Source organism: Parasteatoda tepidariorum, chromosome 4 (genome assembly GCF_982258835.1).
Source record: "Parasteatoda tepidariorum strain Cologne lab strain chromosome 4, Ptep-v5.0, whole genome shotgun sequence".
In the NCBI taxonomy this organism is placed as follows: Eukaryota; Metazoa; Arthropoda; class Arachnida; order Araneae; family Theridiidae; genus Parasteatoda; species Parasteatoda tepidariorum.
The window spans coordinates 73,336,035-73,354,251 of NC_141758.1; the positions used below are offsets into that span (position 1 = coordinate 73,336,035).

General features: G+C 28.2%; 1 protein-coding gene across 3 annotated transcripts; it reads right to left on the reverse strand.

Annotated features, from left to right (window-relative positions):
* Positions 1–4,997: 4,997 nt before the first annotated feature.
* LOC107454232 (uncharacterized) lies at positions 4,998–16,652 on the reverse strand. 3 transcript variants are annotated; one of them, XM_071182422.2, is made up of 3 exons: positions 16,581–16,652; positions 12,553–12,784; positions 4,998–6,162 (listed from the first exon to the last, which is right to left on the reverse strand). In XM_071182422.2, exons 2-3 carry the CDS (start codon positions 12,759–12,761, stop codon positions 6,024–6,026), a joined length of 348 nt encoding a protein of 115 aa, XP_071038523.1. In that variant the 5' UTR covers positions 12,762–12,784; positions 16,581–16,652; the 3' UTR covers positions 4,998–6,023. The 3 variants fall into 3 exon arrangements, with proteins under 3 accessions (XP_071038523.1, XP_071038522.1, XP_015926832.1); XM_071182421.2 differs by lacking the exon at positions 16,581–16,652 and adding an exon at positions 16,167–16,538; XM_016071346.4 differs by lacking the exon at positions 16,581–16,652 and adding an exon at positions 16,089–16,533.
* Positions 16,653–18,217: the final 1,565 nt, after the last annotated feature.

Sequence of the window (18,217 nt, forward strand, 5' to 3'; positions counted from 1 at the left end):
TCTGTTAAATTATTTCAGTCTTAAAATAATGACCCTGAATCAAAGCCTAGAAGCAAATTTTTATTACTGAAGTTTTCGCAGTTTTTCACCCGTAAAAATGATTAGATGATTGCTGTTATTCAAAATGAAACAAATACTTATTATTATTATAACTTATTTTTGCATAACAAGGATTGTCAAAGGTTTTGAAGTTATACTTCTTATGCGACTTCCAACAAGGTTGCGTTAACGCTACATTTTTATTGGCCGGGAAATCACGTGGTAGGATCCAGTTTTCCCTCATTCATTTCCATATTGTTTTGGTTCTCTCTAGCATGAAAATAATAAAAGTCATAAAAGTATTGTTTTTCTATTCGCGATCGCAACGAACTATTGGGGGCGTTGTTGTATGAGACTAATACCTGCGATTTCTATATGAATAGTCATTCAGTTACTCTGGAGACGTCTTTAATGTAGCGTGTAACATTGTAACGTTCCTTCTTTATTGTGGCTTATTAAATTTAAAAAAGAAAAATGCTTCATATTCTTTCTTATGCAAACGAAAACAAAATGGTATCTCTTTTTATTAGAGAAGGAATATCCAAAACACATCGGAAAAATATTTGTACATTAACAGAAAAAAATATGTATATTCTTATAAGAGTTAAAACCTAATGCCCGAGAAATAGTATTACTAAATTTAATGATATAACATGAAAGGCCCATTTAAACTTTACATTCTATAGTTTTAAGAATCATATTACTTCAAAAATTAAAATGAACAAAAAGTATACATAAACCTCATAATTTTATGAAATTTAATTTTGTAAACAAAGTTTTTTGACAACAATTTTTATCAAAAAATTTCAAATTTCAATAAAAATCATTATTTAGAAACTAAGAAACGTAAAATAAAGAATGCTGACGAAACAAAAACAAAAAAAAAAAAACAATTCTTTTTTGTCGCCATTTTTAGTGCTACGAAAATTCGTCTTTGGGATTTGCCAAAAACAAAACAAGATGCAATTTTATTTTTTCAGGAGGGAAATATTTTACCGAAAAAACGAAAATGTACCAATTCCCACAACATAAAACTTTATCTTGGTAAACGTACGTTTTGGAAATGTTATTTCATTTGGAATCTTATTTATCAGAGTTCATATGGCGATATGATTTTTTTGAATCTATGCTAAACTCTATATCGGCTCATTTTCCACCGAAATCCGATTAACTATTTTGATTTTAAATAAAGTGTTTTATTTTATGAATTGTAGCAAAAAGTTTAAGTGTAGATTGGCGGCACTTAAAAACCGCCAAATCTGTAGCGGCGGTGGCTTTAATACGTAAGTACCGAATTTTTATTCCATACTTTTCCGAATCATATTACTTCAAACATTGGAATATACAAGAAGTATACATAAACACATAATGTTATACCATTTAATTTTTCAAAAAAAGTATTTTGACAACAATTTTTATCAAAAAATTATAAACTAAAAAACGGAAAATAAAGAATTCTTAGGATAAAAAAACGATTTTAAGAATTCTTTACATTGAAATAAAAACTTTCATATTGTTACTTTTTTTATTATTCTTATAGTTCTTAATCAGACGTAAAAAACCATTCTGTAGAGAACCATCATCAAATGAAAAAAAAATATTTACAAGCAAATTTTTTATTGTAAAAATCATTGCACTTACCAGATTTATAATTCCCGGAGAATTCCAAAATGATAAGTTCCTTGTTTGAAAACTTTATTCTCAAATATTAGATACATAGTTTATCCCTTCATTACTTTTAGATAACATACTACACAGCAAAATTTTATAATTGATATGAATTTGAATATGTTGCTAAAAACAGAATAGCTGAATTCTAGTTGAACTTATTCTTTCAAAACTAAAAAATACTTACCAAGAAAACGATTAAAATTAATTAAGAATCAGCACAAATGGCACTATTTCAAGTAACTTGGATAATTTTTTATTGTTGTTTTCCGAATTATATGGATACAGAAATATATAGTATTCTATAACGAAGAAGAATATGCTATAACTATTACAATTCTGTATGTTCTGAATTCATATTTATTCACTGGAATGACGAAAGCAATGTTGACTTCACTTTAATTCGTAATGAATTGAAGACAGAAGAAATGCATTTTACCTTAATACACACATCTGTAACAGTATCCGAAATCGGAAGTCATCAGTTGCAAGTTTGTTGATAATAGAAATTAAAAATTATTGAGGAATTTTTCTTCAAATGTTTGGCGTGTTCTGTTCCTGAAAGATTTACTAATATTCTGGAGATTTTTTTCAAGTTCTTCGGCCTTTTCCTTAGGGAAATTTCGTTTCTTATTTGCTGCTAAAAAATGGCGTCTGATTCAGTCAATGATTTTGATGGAACTAAATGAAAACGTGATAATTTAATGTCTGATATTTACAGGCTCCCGCTAGACGGCGTACTCGAGCGTTGCGATCGCGAATAAATATTTTTTTAGTTTGTTTTGATACACATATAATTTAATAGAGTAGTATTTTTTATTTTCAAATTTAGTGGATAACAATTGTAAAAAGTGAGTGATAACATTCCCACGGACAATGCGATGGATTTAAGGTTATGTCAAGGTACGTCTCTTGTGAATATCAATTGATTGTTAGGTTTTCTCTTCTGAAATTACATTATGACGCATTCACAGACATTATTAATACAAATACATTTTCCAGGGCGAGACGATGAGGCAACCACAAGCACTTCCACTGGTTCAAGAGGTCCACGAGGGAAAAATGCACAATATTACCGTGATTACAGAGCACGGAAGCGAGCGGAACAGGAAAAGAGTCGTTGAATAGAACTAGTGATCCTTCTACGACTGCTGATTCTTCTACGATTAACGTCGCAATTTGCGAAGTTTAACTTCTTCCTTGCGGAGGGACTCCACGCACTATTTTTTTTATTTGGGTGAGCATTACGCTGGTCTTGGGATATTTAAAAATTCCATAGAAAGATCAATTTATAGTTTGTATTTATTTATGCTACGGAATATCTATAATTATGTCGCAATTTGAGAGGAAATTTATGTTAAGATTTATTTTACAATCTCACGATGTTAATTTTTCTTATATCATTTGAAGTTAAATCTAAGCGTGCCAAAGTATGAACTTAACAGTTTCGCCGTTAAAAAACGTTGAGCAATTTTTATAAAAAACAAACTGAATTCGAAATTAAAAAAAAAATTTGCACCTAGCGGGACTTTAATTAATATTTTATGATATTACAAATAATACAGTTTTAAAAGCTTTATTCTGTTATTGGCATATTAATATTATTTTAATTATTTCTTAAAAAAAACGAAATAAAGAATTGAAAGTCAAAAGATTTCTGAAGATTATTAGAGGAATAAAATTTAATATGAAATAAAATTTAATAATAAAAAGATTACATTTCAATTTCAAAATGAAAAAAAATTTGAAAAATTTCCATTCATTTACGATTGTTTTTTAAAGTAATGTAAATATTTTAAAAATGCCCTTTAAAAATTACCTAGTCGTAAAAATTGACTTAAACTGTAGTTAATTTTTTCATAAAATAATAACGGAATTTAACTGGCAATTTAAAATTTCTGAAGAATCCGATAATATAATAATTCGAAAATGATTGTTTTGATTAGTAAAGTGTGTATTTGATAAGTTAAATCTTTTATATATAATCATAAATTGCTTTTTAAATAATTTTTTTTATTTGACTGTTAGTTTTATTCAGTTATCACTTCCCAAATATTGTGTTGCAATTATTATTCCACATAAATTATAACATTTCTCAGTAGGGTAGTTTAAAATTTAATGACGTTTAAAATTTTTTTATTATTTAAGTTCTGTGATAACAGGCAGAAATGGAGGGCATAATACATATCAAGCTCAATCGCTTTTTTCTGACATCGTGATATTCTTTCTACCTAAAGTTTGATTTTTATGAAAACATATTGTTTAGAATTTCGATACTAAATTCAGGATTCATTATATGAATTATTAAAGTTGTATTTAAACCAGAGTTTCATAAGATTTTTAAAGTTGAATATCACAGATCTATCGTAAAATGGCACATGCTTGACCCAAAAGTCACGGAAAAAATGTATCTTTGTCATGAAAAAAACTTGTTTACTTCTTACTTTTCAAACGTAAACATAGGTGTAATATCACAATTAATTATTTTTACTTAGAGGTATAATCACAAAATTATGGTCAATAAGTGCAAGTTTCGATTATTTTTTTTACATGTATTTTTAGTAAGTAAAACCCTTAAACGAGTGAACACGATTTTTTGCTTTTTTTGCTAATGTGTTTGAACATTTTGTTTTTTGTAGTTTTTGTATGTACACCAGGAAAAAATAAAGTCTGGTCAAAACTTACCAGTGGTAAAATTTACCGTGTTTCTGGCTCTATGGGAACAATAAAAAGATTGACATTTTTCACCGGAGTTTTTTGTTGAGGACTTCGTTAAAATTTATTATAAGATATGGTTTTATAAGATATGGTTTTATAATATATGGTAAAATTTGGTGAAATTTAGTACTTTTATCATTTTATTTTGATATCTAAGAGAATAACATAAAAATCACTCATTCGATTATATTTACACTTCAGTTTTGTATTTCTTACTAACTGTGTGGTAATAATTAGTATAATTTTGAAAACCAGAATTTCCGGTAAATCATTACCATATATAATTGGAAAAAATACCACATTGGTTTAAAAAGAGTATATATTGATTTTTAATATCATAATTATGTTTTTCTACTTGAAATGTCATTACCATATACTGTGGTAATTTTACCAGAATTTTTTCCTCTGGGAAAATGTTATGTATATTTTAATTGCAGACATAGTGAATTGCATCAATATTAAAATTTATATTTTGTACTGAAGGTTACTTGATATTGCTTCTGAGATACTTGAAATTGAAAACATATATTTATGGATATAAAATTAGAATAATAAAGTAAGTGAAAAAAAAATTTAACTGAACAATGATTTATTCACAAACACACACAAGAAAAAACATCACAAAACTTTGCTCTTAACGTACAAAGATTATGAACACTATACAGATGCAAATACAGAATTATTAATTTCTTATTGTAAAAGAAATATCATATTTACAATTCATTAAAATGTCAAAAATTCACTACTTCAGCAAGAAAGAAATAATTTTTAATTATTAAATAAGAATATTATAGATATCTACGTAATTACAGCTTCAGAAAATTAAAATAATTATTTTGATTTGAAGTTTTCAAGGAAAAACTATTTAACAAGTGCTTAATGGTTTAATTGGTTTAAAATAAAAACAAATTCTAGCATATAAAACTTCTTAAATTGCACTACAACATTAAAAAAATTCTTAATTTGACAAAATAACTTTTGATTGTCATTTAATGAACCTTTTCTTTAAATATTTAAAGATATTAAATTCTGTTACTATAATCTATATTCTTGAACAATTAACAATTATTTGGCCTCTAAGAAAAATATGCATATTCTAACTAACAAACATAGAAGTAACTATAAACCGGTTCTTGTCATCTCGTGTACATGACTTGACGAACTTAGTTGATGACCCGCATTGTCGGTATTTTTTGCGGGTTGAAAACATTTGGGCTGGGGACTATATAAGGATATGCCATACTTTGTCCAAAGGGAAAATTTTTAAATCAAACTGCTCCATAATATTGTTGCAGATCTAAATTAGCCTTGTACTCCAACTAAGCCAAATCAACTTATCGTCGTTATGTAAATCGCGTTATTTCTCTACAAAATTACTCTTCCGAAGAGTTTAAAAATGTGGCTTATCATTATATTGCTCCAAGCCCAAACACTTTCCTAGGATCAGTACACATTTCAACAAATTATTCTATGCACTTTTTATATACGGTGTTACGAAAAATCTATTTACAAGATGACCTGAGTTAGCCCAAGTGGATGATATTCATGATGAAAATGGCGAAGACTATACAGAATTTATTTCAGGCACTACTCAAAGTTTAATATCCATGAATTCCTCCTCCTATACCGCCTCCATATCCACCGCCGAAACCTCCTCCATATCCACCACCGAAACCACCTCCATATCCACCATGTTCTAAACCATATCCAATTTCAGCGTGGGTGTGGTGATTTACTCTGGAATTATATAAAATGAAATTATTTTTATATTTTGAACAGTACATTATTTATTTTATTTCATCATCTTGTTACGCAACTGTTTTTTGAACACCATCTAGGGGCGCACTGTAAAAAATGGGCACTCAAATTTCACCAAAATTTCTGCTTATTTTGGCGAAACTGTTTTTTTTTTTTTTTTTGATATTGAAGGGAATTTAATTATCGACTGTGTTAACCTTCATCTATCAAAAGGTACCTCAAGTTAGAATCAAGTTAACATGTTTTATATACTAGTGATTTGGTACTTAATATTTGTAGTGGTAGTTACAGCAAAGTATATGCCCCAAGGAATAACTATCGTCACTTTATGGAGGAAACGAATTTCCCCAAAATTAAAGAAATATTTCGTTATTCTATTAAAAAAAAAAAAAAACAACTCGTAGCGACTAATTTATTTAAATTTCCTAATTATAACTTAACAGTGGGCACAATATAGGTGTATCAATGTTACTCGAACAACAACAGAAGGATGGATATAACAGAGAGGTAAATTATACTCAGCCCAAAGAGGGATTCGAATCCGAGATGTTTGGTACGAGGCCAACTCCTTTACCTCCAAACACCGGTCGACCTGTTTCGTCACTTTACTTTTGATTGTCTAGTCCTCGTTCTAGTGTTGTTGTTCTATTTAATAATCTCCCTCAATGCACTACGATGAGGTTACGAGTTGGGGGAAAAATTTCGTAATATATGTAGGAGTTTCGCACAAATCACGTGATTTCGTGACGTAACAATTTTTAAAATTAACGAAATAGTTCAAAGATTGCTGAATCGTCGAAAGTACGAGTTTTATTTTTGAGAGTACAACAAGAACAACTTACAGTCGGTCGACATCTGGCTCGAGAATGTGAAGTCTCCATTACTCGAATTTTGAATTTAAATGTAAGGTATTCTATTATCGTACTTTTCTTTCGTAAATTAAACATTTTTATTGTTCTGTGCTGTATCATTTAGTGCAAGCGTGCCTGTCTATTTACAGAAGAACGGTTGCAACGTCTAATAGCCGATTTATAGTGGATTTTGAGGTAACAGCCTTTAACTCCATTTGTTATTAATTTTGAATCTGGCCCAAAAGATGAGATGGAGAGTAAGAAGAATGTATTTTTTTGTTGAGAACTAACCAGCTCTCTCGTTACACAAAGAAAAAAACAAGCACTCGAATTTACTTTGGCTTGATTGACTAAAATGGAATTATAACAAATAATTAGTCTATAATTGGAGATATTAGAGAGATTATACAACTTGTTTCGGTTTATCTCTAATAATAATAGAGACTCAAAGTGCATGCATGAAAATTGCTCTATAAATCCCATTATCATTTAGGAGTTTTAAATAATGTTAGCCTTACGAGTTTTTTAGACATCCAGGCCATATGTATCCATTACTATATTGAACCATTGATAAAAAAAACATGAATAAAGAATAAATCTTGCTGTTTTGCTTAGACATCTGACGTAAACTATATGAAGAATCAGACTTAATGGGATACCTGAAAATGACATAGTGTGGGTATCTCGATCCTGATTGGCTGCTGAAACGTGGGATTTGATTACGTTAGCAACTACTCTTTCCATTCTATTTCGAATAAACCAAGCCAGTCAAGTATTAATTCTCCTTCGAGACACATTCTATATTCTTTTACAAAGATTTCAATTCTTGCACTATATATTTCTTACTTAATACCAAGACAGCCATGAGACCACGTAGAACATAAACAAACTGATTATGCATCGAAGTTGCCAGGTATACATAACAAAAATATTTCACGGTTGCAATAAAATACAAAAATAATATAGCTAAGTTAAGTAAAATGTGTAGATGAGAAGGAATTATATTGTAACAAATTCGATGTGCGATACGGTTAAACTTCGCTCGATTTTAACACGCCATCTTGTTTATAAACGATCAGCTGGTTAGGGTTTTTAAAACCGCTTACAGCTGGTATTTTTGAAAATCTGTGACTACAAAACTGTAGGCTTTTGTAATTATTCACAACTAGAATGGTTTTAAAACTACAAAAATGAAATTTAACTGAACATTGGAGTTAAGTTTTTTTAATTCGCGGTTTAGTTGTGCTTTGTCAAATGAACAATAGAATGGGGCCTAATTAGTTTATCTGATGATACAATTTATCGTGAGATGGGAAGTACAAGACTTTTTTATGTTAAGCTCTCTTCTGTGGTGCTGCTACTGCATGGATGAGAGTTTCGTATTTCTATAGTCCAGGGTCACCAAGTAGGATGCGGGAAGCTCATTGTATTTTGATGGAAAAGGCGAAATGGTGTGGTATAAATGCTGGGACTAGAAGCCCCGTTCTGTCTGTAATGACATTGGTAAATTAGACGACTCGGCTAAAGTATGTACTCATCTAGAAAGAGCCGTGGTGGCTCATGGGATAGAGCCTCTTACTTTTTTGATACCCGGGTTCAAATCCCCGCGGTAGCTGATTCGAATTCCACTTGTACCGATCAGAGTGCTGACGTAAAATGTCCTCGATGTTTGCCTGATCATGTGTTAGAGTCCCGTTGCCGTCAGGCTTACCGTGGGTGGTTTCCGTGGCTTTTTCGCCATGTAATGCAAATAAGTTTTGGTTCCATCAAAAAGTCCTCCACAAAGACAAATTTCTCCTACTACTCGATCTAGGAGTTCCCTTGTCTTCTGGATTGTGTTTAAAATTATAAGGCTACGGGGTTGAACAGTCGGAGTTGTAGTCGTAAACTCAAAATTTGGATCCGCTGTACAATGACGGTTATGAATTAAAATAAAATATATGTTATTGAAGTTAGTAATTCAGAAAAAAAACTTGAGTGCTAAATTTTTTCTTTTTAACATATAAAAGAGTGTATATTTTATGCTTCTAATTCTATTTGTTGCATTATTAATAGGCAAGCAAGTTTACTGATCGTTAAGACACGGGTGTCGAAGTCAAGAATCGCTGGCTTCTATCAGTGTGCGGGTGGGTGACCACTTGGATCAGTCTACTAAGGAACCGAGGATTCTCGGTATTGGTCCTTGTTAAACTGTTCAAGAGTAAAGCGCTCGATTTCAAGCACAGGTAGTCAAGCTACCGAAATAGGGGTGCCATCCTTACTGCAGAGGATCAAAATTGTGATGGTATGTCTTTAGAAATATCCTTAGGGATGCTTCCCAGATCGCCACCAATAGCCCATTGTGTAGCACTAGGGCGACGTAAGTAAATTATAACATTACATCAACATTATTAATATTTCAATTTCGTAATTATTAATGGGTAAACATAAGGAATTTCTTCAGACATTAATTAAACAACATAATTATTCACAAGCAACAGAGAATGTAAACAAATATATTTAAAAACAGAGAATGCAAACAAATATATGAAAAAACAAAAGATTCATTTTCTCGCTTTATAAGATTGCTTTATACAAAACTGAATTTATAAATTAAGAAGGAGTTTTCTGAAAAATGAAAAAAAGTAGTTCACTTTAATGAGTGTTGTTTTTAACTGCAACTGCAATAGGAGTAAAAATAATAACTTAAAGAATTTTAACCGAATATTCAACGAAATATTTCTTTAAACCTGCTATTATATCAAGCCTTCGATCGAAGATTAGTTTTTTGTAGCTATTTATTGTACTAATTTTGAAGTAATTTGATAAATGTCTGGTAATTGTTTCAATCTTAAATATTTATTTAGTGTTAAATTTTTTTTAATTTATGTGTAGCACCATTTTATGGGAAATAACACTTATTTTAAGACGAATAAATATTGTTTCAATAGTTCACAAGAGGATTAGCTTAGGAATGTGTAATTTTCTAAAAAATACAAAGAAGTAATTCTTAAATATGTTTTTGTTCAGAATATATATATTTGTTTGAAATATGAGTACCTACCTGCTGAAAAAATATTAAAAAAATTCGAATCAGACTTGATTATCATAATTTGATACGTTAGAATTGAAAATAGTTTTGCATAATATTCACCAAACACAGCAGGTAAAGAACGAAAAGAATTAAAAAATTTTTTTTATCAGTAGTAAAAAAGAATGAGTAATAATGATTCATTTTTATTATCGTTTTCATTTTCATTTAACGATTGCAGATAAATACTTAAATATAAAATAAATAATTTCATTGAAACAATGCTAATTTTGAGTACAATACAAATAATAAAATTTTAATTTTTTCTATACTTTAAATATGCATCATATTTTTTCAGTAAGCAATTTGATAATTCGAAATTTTTTTTTTTCTCAACGCAAAAAAATCTTATACTTAAATATTATCATCATTATCGTTTTCTCCTCAGTAAATTATGTCTCAAAAAAATTTTCTGCTAGATTTGTTTTTCATTTTTACTTTCAAACAATATACAAAAAAATAAATTTTATTAAATATATATTATTTTATTAAATGATAGTAGAGAAATTTTTGAATTATGAGACAACATTATAAAGTATCTAAATTTACTTAACAAAATACAAAATTTGTGCAAAATCGGTCGAATTGCTCCTGAGAAATCGAATTTTTAAAAAGTCGTATATTTTAAGTTCTCGATTTCTCAGAGACTATTTAACCGATTTTGCTCAAATTATGTATTTTCGCATGTAAAACTATATTCCTTAAAATGATGGAAAAAAATTTATACCTTACATTTATAATTTTTTTTATCATTATTAAATAAGACAATGAAAAGTAATAAATATTTGCTAAAAGTTGCATGGAATTATCTTTGGATAAGCGAATTTTATAATTGTACGCAAAATTTTTTTAATTCGCTATAAAAGTTCTCGAGATATAACGAAATGCTCAAAAAGTAAAATAAATATAAAAGGGTCCAAATTTTAGTGACCTCCCCTGACCATACTAGGGATAATATTTCCCAGATTGTGACTATCCCCTATATTTTGGGGATCAGAAATTCCAATCTGTTGAAAATAAGGTATGTTTATTTAGAGAAAGGACATTTTTGTGCCTGATTTCGTAACTTAAAATATCGTTAAAATATCGTCGTTATTAATTAGGATATCTGAGGTCAGTCTCTCGAGCCAGCCATTAAGATTGACTCCTGGAACGTGAAGATCTAATCAATAGATAAGAAGTTATTTTGGGTGGTCTATTTTTTTGCCGCATTGTACATATTCTTACATTATAATGTATGTAAAAAGTATTTAAGAGAGTTGATAAACAAATCCATTGATACTGGTTCGAAAAGATTTAATAAATAGAACTTCTTTTTGAATTTATTTGCTAAATTGCCTTTCATTTTTTCACTTGACTTTCTTTCTTTTTCTTTTCTTTCTTTGTTTTTTTTTTTTTGAAAAAAAATTTTTTTTACACACCTAAACATTTTCTAGAATATATATTATTAATGCAGTTTTCGTTAGATGCATGAAGCATTTTTTAAAAACCATTTTTGCAAAATGGAGAAAAAGGGCTTAGCAATCAGAATTTATGATTGTTAATATGAAACAATAACCTATTGACGCAACAGAGATTGTTATATTTTCTCCTTAAAATTGTCAAGCAAATGAGGTGAAAATTAAGAAATTGTGGATTTTGCATGAATTAAAAACGTTGTCACGGAAAAGTGCAAATGAATGAGTGCTCCATTCATATATGCCAACACATAAGCTTTTTAAAACATATTCTTCGGAGCTCTCGTGGTCGTGTTAATTATAAATAACAAAATTAAAAAAAAAAAATTAAAATTTCACAGTTTATTTAATTTATGAATTTGCAAAATAATGGAATTTATGAATTTAACAATATAAAAAAAATGTTTTATTTATTGTATCTTATCATTAATAATTATTTTGAAAATGGAGAAATTCAATTCTAATAATGTGTTTTTAACCCAAATTATATGATAGGGTTTTATAAAAATTTATTAAATTTACGAGTATTTAGCGTTTCACTGAAAATATACCTACAAATTAAAAACGTCCTAATTCATAAATAAAAAGATTAAAATATTTTCTGTAAATGCGAAATGGACTATTATTAAGTATGTTTTATCAAGTAATCAGGTTTGATTTGTTATGAAGGTTTTGTCATTTTTGTTTAGCATTGGAACAGAAATAAATTTGAGTTACATAGTAAGTTGGAGAGAATAATGATAAGTTTTGAGCAACAATGGTGAGATTTGAGCAATAATGATGTTAAGCATTGAGCAATAATAATGATAAATATTAAATAATAATAATAATAATGGCAATGGCTAAGTAAAAATGATGGAAAACTTTGTTCGAAAATGATGGCAATCATTAACAGTAATGATGTCAAATGTTAAGTAATAATGATGAAGTAATGTTAATGGTAATTAAACATGGATTATAAATTCAATTCAACTAATTTAAAAATACTTACGGGTAAGGTTCGTGGTGTATGTTTTCTTGGAAAATAGGGATCGGGAGAGGAAGAGGCAACGGGAAGAGTATTTTTTTTCCTGTCAAAGCATTTGCTAACAGAACAGTTTTCACGAGCTTCTTAAGACGAAGGTGACCCCCAGCTTCTGATTGCTGCAGGAATACAGCGGACATCACCAACAGCATTGCTATAATTGTAAAACTTCTCATCTTTGAAACTCAAGGATTGGAACCTAGAATATATTTCAATAATTTTTTTTAATAAGTCTATATATTTTGCCTATGCTGAAAATGTGGTTATAATTGTAAAACTTCTCGTCTTTTCAAACTTAAGGATTGGAACCTAGAATATATTTCAATCATTTTTTTAAATAAGTCTATATATTTTGCCAATGCTGAAAATGTGGTTATAATTGTAAAACTTCTCGTCTTTCAAACTTAAGGTTTGGAACCTAGAGCATATTTCAATCATTTTTTTTAATAAGTCTATATATTTCGCCAATGCTGAAAATGTGGTTATAATTGTAAAACTTCTCATCTTTGAAACTCAAGGATTGGAACCTAGAATATATTTCAATCATTTTTTAATAAGCCTATATATTTTGCCTATGCTGAAAATGTGGTTATAATTGTAAAACTTCTCGTCTTTCAAACTTAAGGATTGGAACCTAGAATATATTTCAATCATTTTTTTTTAATAAGTCTATATATTTTGCCAATGCTGAAAATGTGGTTATAATTGTAAAACTTCTCGTCTTTCAAACTTAAGGATTAAAACCTAGAATATATTTCAATCATTTTTTTAAAAATAAGTCTGTATATTTTGCCAATGCTGAAAATAATGTGGTTATGTGGGTACCATTATTAATTTTTTTTAAATTTTTAACAACATATAGTTTAAGAATGGTTTGAAATTCAATAATCTTCAATATATATATTGTCTTCATATATCGTAAATCAGCTTCTTTAGTAAATTTAAATTTTAAATGCGTTTTGTTTTAACCGAACTGCTTTTTTTTTCACGAGCAAAGATGCGCAAAATGTGTTCTTTGACGATAAAAATTGTATCATTTTCTCTTTTAATTTGATGAATAAGGGTGTTAAAAATAATTTTACAAAATGAGGTATGAAGCATTCTTAAAAGAAAAATGAAATATTAAATACTGAAACACTGCTATAAAATAAAACATTAAAAAGATGATGAAATAAAAATCAAATAAAAATAATTTAAATTATAAGCTTTCATATATGGTCAATTAATTGCCTTTCGGATTTATATTGAAAGCAAATGTCCATAACGTCTGACAATTTTTTTAAACCCTCTTCTGCATATTTAGATATAAGCAAACAGCAAGCTAAAAGCAAATCTATGATTTTTCTTGATTCTACTCACATGGAAACACTCTATGGTGCTCAGGGAAAATTTTTCTTAGACAAGTACGTTGCACAGCAACCATAGGGAAAAATTAGGTAACGAGAAGGGGAAAAAAATTAATTTCTATCATTTGTATTGCGGTAAAAAAAAACAAGGAATTTTATAAAATTTTCCTTGATCAGTGGATTTTTAACCGAATATATTGTAATGAGCCTGCTAATTGTTTTGTCTCTAATGTAAAAATTAGCCTCAAGTATCTTGTTAGCCAAAAGAGAAAAGAGGTTCAACCGGGTCTGTTATGCAAGGAGTTTTGCTCGTTTATGAGGATGGGAGTTTCAGTCCTTAAAAAAGCTGTTTGTTTTGATTTTGAAGATAAAATTTGTGCTTTGTCATTAAGCACCGTGAAGTATTCCGTTGTCATTTATAACCAATGAATTAAATCATAAGAATTTGATCATGTTAAGTCTTGCTGCAGATTTATCTGCGTCCGATTTTGTAATTTAAAATAACGTCTGCACTAACTAATTAGCTTCTTTGAACTCACCCCTTTAAACCATAAAGTTTGAGTCCTAGTATGCGAATATCTGATCATTAAATCAACAGTTATTAAGGGTGTTTCTTTCTCTCTTTTTTTTTTTTTTCTTCTTCTTCTTGTACATTGCACGTGCTCACAAAACAACTTCATCTCGAATAATGAGCAGAAAATGTGCAAAGAGAAATGGATAAAAGTATCGGGTGGCAAGTAAAAAATTTTAACTTAATGTCTTAACTTCATTCGTAACCGAAGCCAAGGTAAATATGATTATTATGCAAATTCTTATTACCATGAAATATTTTATTAATATTATTCGAAATATAATTCTACTTATTTAGGGATGATAGAAATGAATGGAGAAATGATTTGTCTGAATTATTTTAAGTGTATAAATTTTCTCATATAAATTCCAAAGCTGTAATACTATACTTTTAATAAAAATTGCTATACGCTCATCATTAAAATTAAACACCGCTCCGAAAGGATTAAAATAGGAAGAATCATTTAAGAAAGAAAAATAGGCGAAATTTCACCTTTCTAACACAACTAATACGAAATGTTTTTAGTTTTTAATTTTTGTAGATATTTATTCAAAATTTCAAAACAAATTTTAAGAAAAAACCTTATTTTTCTACACTCTGTACACTACTACTGTAAGCTTACATATTGTTATAAAAATGCAACATGTTTAAGACACATTTTAAATTAAAATTAATAATTATTATAATTAGTTATTGATGTCATTTCAAATAGTTTTGCTGCACACTGTATAATTCATTAAACTGAAAACCCAAAACTGAAAATAAAACATATTTAATAAGAACTTTAAATTAAAATCAATTAGCTTTAAATTTTTTAAAATTATTATTTAAAAACTTTAAAATACATTCAAAACTATTTTCAATACACACTGCACAGTAAAGGCAAACTTGAAATCATTTATTAAAATGAAAAGGATGACAATGATTAACTTTTTTAATTAAAATTAATAATTATTATAATTAGTTATTGATATCATTTCAAATGTTTTTGCTACACACTATAATTCATTAAACTGAAAACCCAAAACTAGTTATTCAAATAAAACATATTTAATAAAAATTTAAAATTAAAATCAATCAGCTTTTAATTTTTAAAAAAAAGTATTATTTAAAAATTTTAAATTACATTCAAAACTATTTTCACATCACACTGCATAGTAAATGCAAGCTTGAAATCATTTATTAAAATGAAAAAGATGAAAATGGTAAACATTTTTAATTAAAATTAATAATTATTATAATTAGTTATTGATATCATTTCAAATATTTTTGCTACACACTATATAATTCATTAAACTGAAAACCCAAAACTAGTTATTCAAATAAAACATATTTAATAAAAATTTAAAATTAAAATCAATCAGCTTTTAATTTTTTAAAAAAAGTATTATTTAAAAATTTTAAATTACATTCAAAACTACTTTCACATCACACTGCATAGTAAATGCAAGCTTGAAATCATTTATTAAAATGAAAAAAAAAATTATAAGCATTTTTAATTAAAATTAATTAAAAACACTAATTTTAAGTTTCAAATTTACTTTCAAATTTTATTTTTAAGTTAATTAATGAAAAAAAAAACTTACCAAAAGATATTTTTTCGATTCACCTAACAGACCACTGAAAGAAAATTATAACAAGAGCACGGTTGAATAAATACTGACCTGCGAACTGCGACAATCTTCCTTTAAATACTGAGGGTGGTGTTCATGTGGGAAAAAACAAACTGAAATAAAAAGAAATAAACCAGTCTACAAAAAAATGGCAAAAAATTATCAATGAAGACAGGAGGGGCTCTAAAACCAGGAACAAAAAAAAAAAGAAAAGACAACAGCCGCCCTAGTTAGCAGAAGAAGAACCACACCGCTCTTTATAAATGACGAAATAGTCCGTCAAGAATTTCACCCATTGGATCAGACAATAGCCTAGTTATTTTTCGATGGGAATCCCCTTTTTATTACCCCCACGTCAATTTAAAACGTTATTTCATAGTTTCAATTCCTTCCGTCAAACGAAAGTGATACCCCAGGGGAAAGGTAGAACCTTGACGAAAAGTAGTCTATTAGTTCGTGTGATACCTGCTGCAAGAATCCACCGTGGGCAACGTCTAGTTAACAGTTCTTTTTCGTTAATTGGTAGGAAACAATTGGCAGTTTTCTTCCCGCTCACGATTGTTTTGTGTTGCGGTTTTTCTTCCGAAAAATAAAACGACTTCCGATTATTAAGCATCAGAAACAGGCGGAAATAAATATGCATAAAAGGAAGTAACTTTACAAAAGATGTCCCAGAATTTGTATAGAGTGGTCAGTGTAAAATAATGAAGTGTTTTGTTATAGTGAAGTGAGATCATTTTGATGGATTAAAATCGCTTTGAATATCCAAAGAAAAAGGGACTGTACAAAAGAAACACTAGCGTTAATGGATTTGTCTATACTCAGCAGAAAAACAGTGTTTTTTTTTTCTTCCGCGAAAATATTTTTTATAACCCTTATCATAATCGTAGCATAGTCTTTCACCAAAAATTATTTTTGTGAAATTTATGATTCAGTTTTAGATTCACTTATAAACAAACAATCATATTTTTTAAACGTCATAAGTAAAACTTTTTTAGAGTCAGAAACCTTTGAAATAATCTTAAAGAGGCTTTTTCCGGAAAATAATATCTTGTGATGCAAATTTAACTCCGAAGTAATTCCACCGATTTTATAAATTGTTTCTTTACATCAATGAGCAGTAAGAAAATTTAATTTTTTTTTCGAAGTTAATAATAAAAATAATAATTTTAGTGGAATTTTGGATTCACATTTAGCTTACTTACGTGACCACCCTGTTATGTATAACGCTTTTAAATTTGTACATCTGACGATAGACTAAAAATGTCATTTAAAAAAATGTAGCTTGAAAATAGAATCTGAAGGGACGTGAAAATGTCCTTGATCTGTTAAAAAATCTCACGCAACTGAAGAAAAAGAAAATTTAACTTGCCATATGAACGGTAAAGTTACCAAATGAATGGTTTAAATAAATATTTTGGTTTACCGGATATTTTGGTTTAATTAACCAGAACTATAGTTTTTTTTATTACCTGAAGTATCATTACCATACAGTACTGCAAATTCCCCAGAATTTTTTTCTTCTTGTAAGTTTTAATAATATTACTAAGTAATTGTTGATTTTAAATAATGTATTTTATTATTTAAGATTTGTATTATTTATTATTACATTATTTTATTTAAAATTAAACATAGCAGTTAAAGAAATAAATTAGAATTTTTTTTTAAATTGAAATATTGAAATTGCGCAAAACCATTGTAAAAAAGTTCTAGGAATACCTCACTTGCGCATTCGTGTATAACATCTTATGACAAGAATAATTTTAAGTGAACGCTAATGAACTTGTAAGTTATAAGATATCATAAAATTCATTTGCATATCTTTTTAATACGTTTCGAAACAAAGTAAAATAGATTTTAGACTTTACGAATTAAACATAATTTATTAATAATTCATTTATTTATATTGATTTTACAATAGTTTCAATAATTTCCTGTGTTCTTTTTCAATATCTTAATCAAGCACAGACTCCAAAAAAGTTCAAATGTGATATATTAAGTTTGCGATTTGTTATAATTAAAGTAACAGTAATATTTATTTATAATTTTTTTTTAATTGTTCACGTAATTATTAATATTATTTATTCACATATTACAAAACT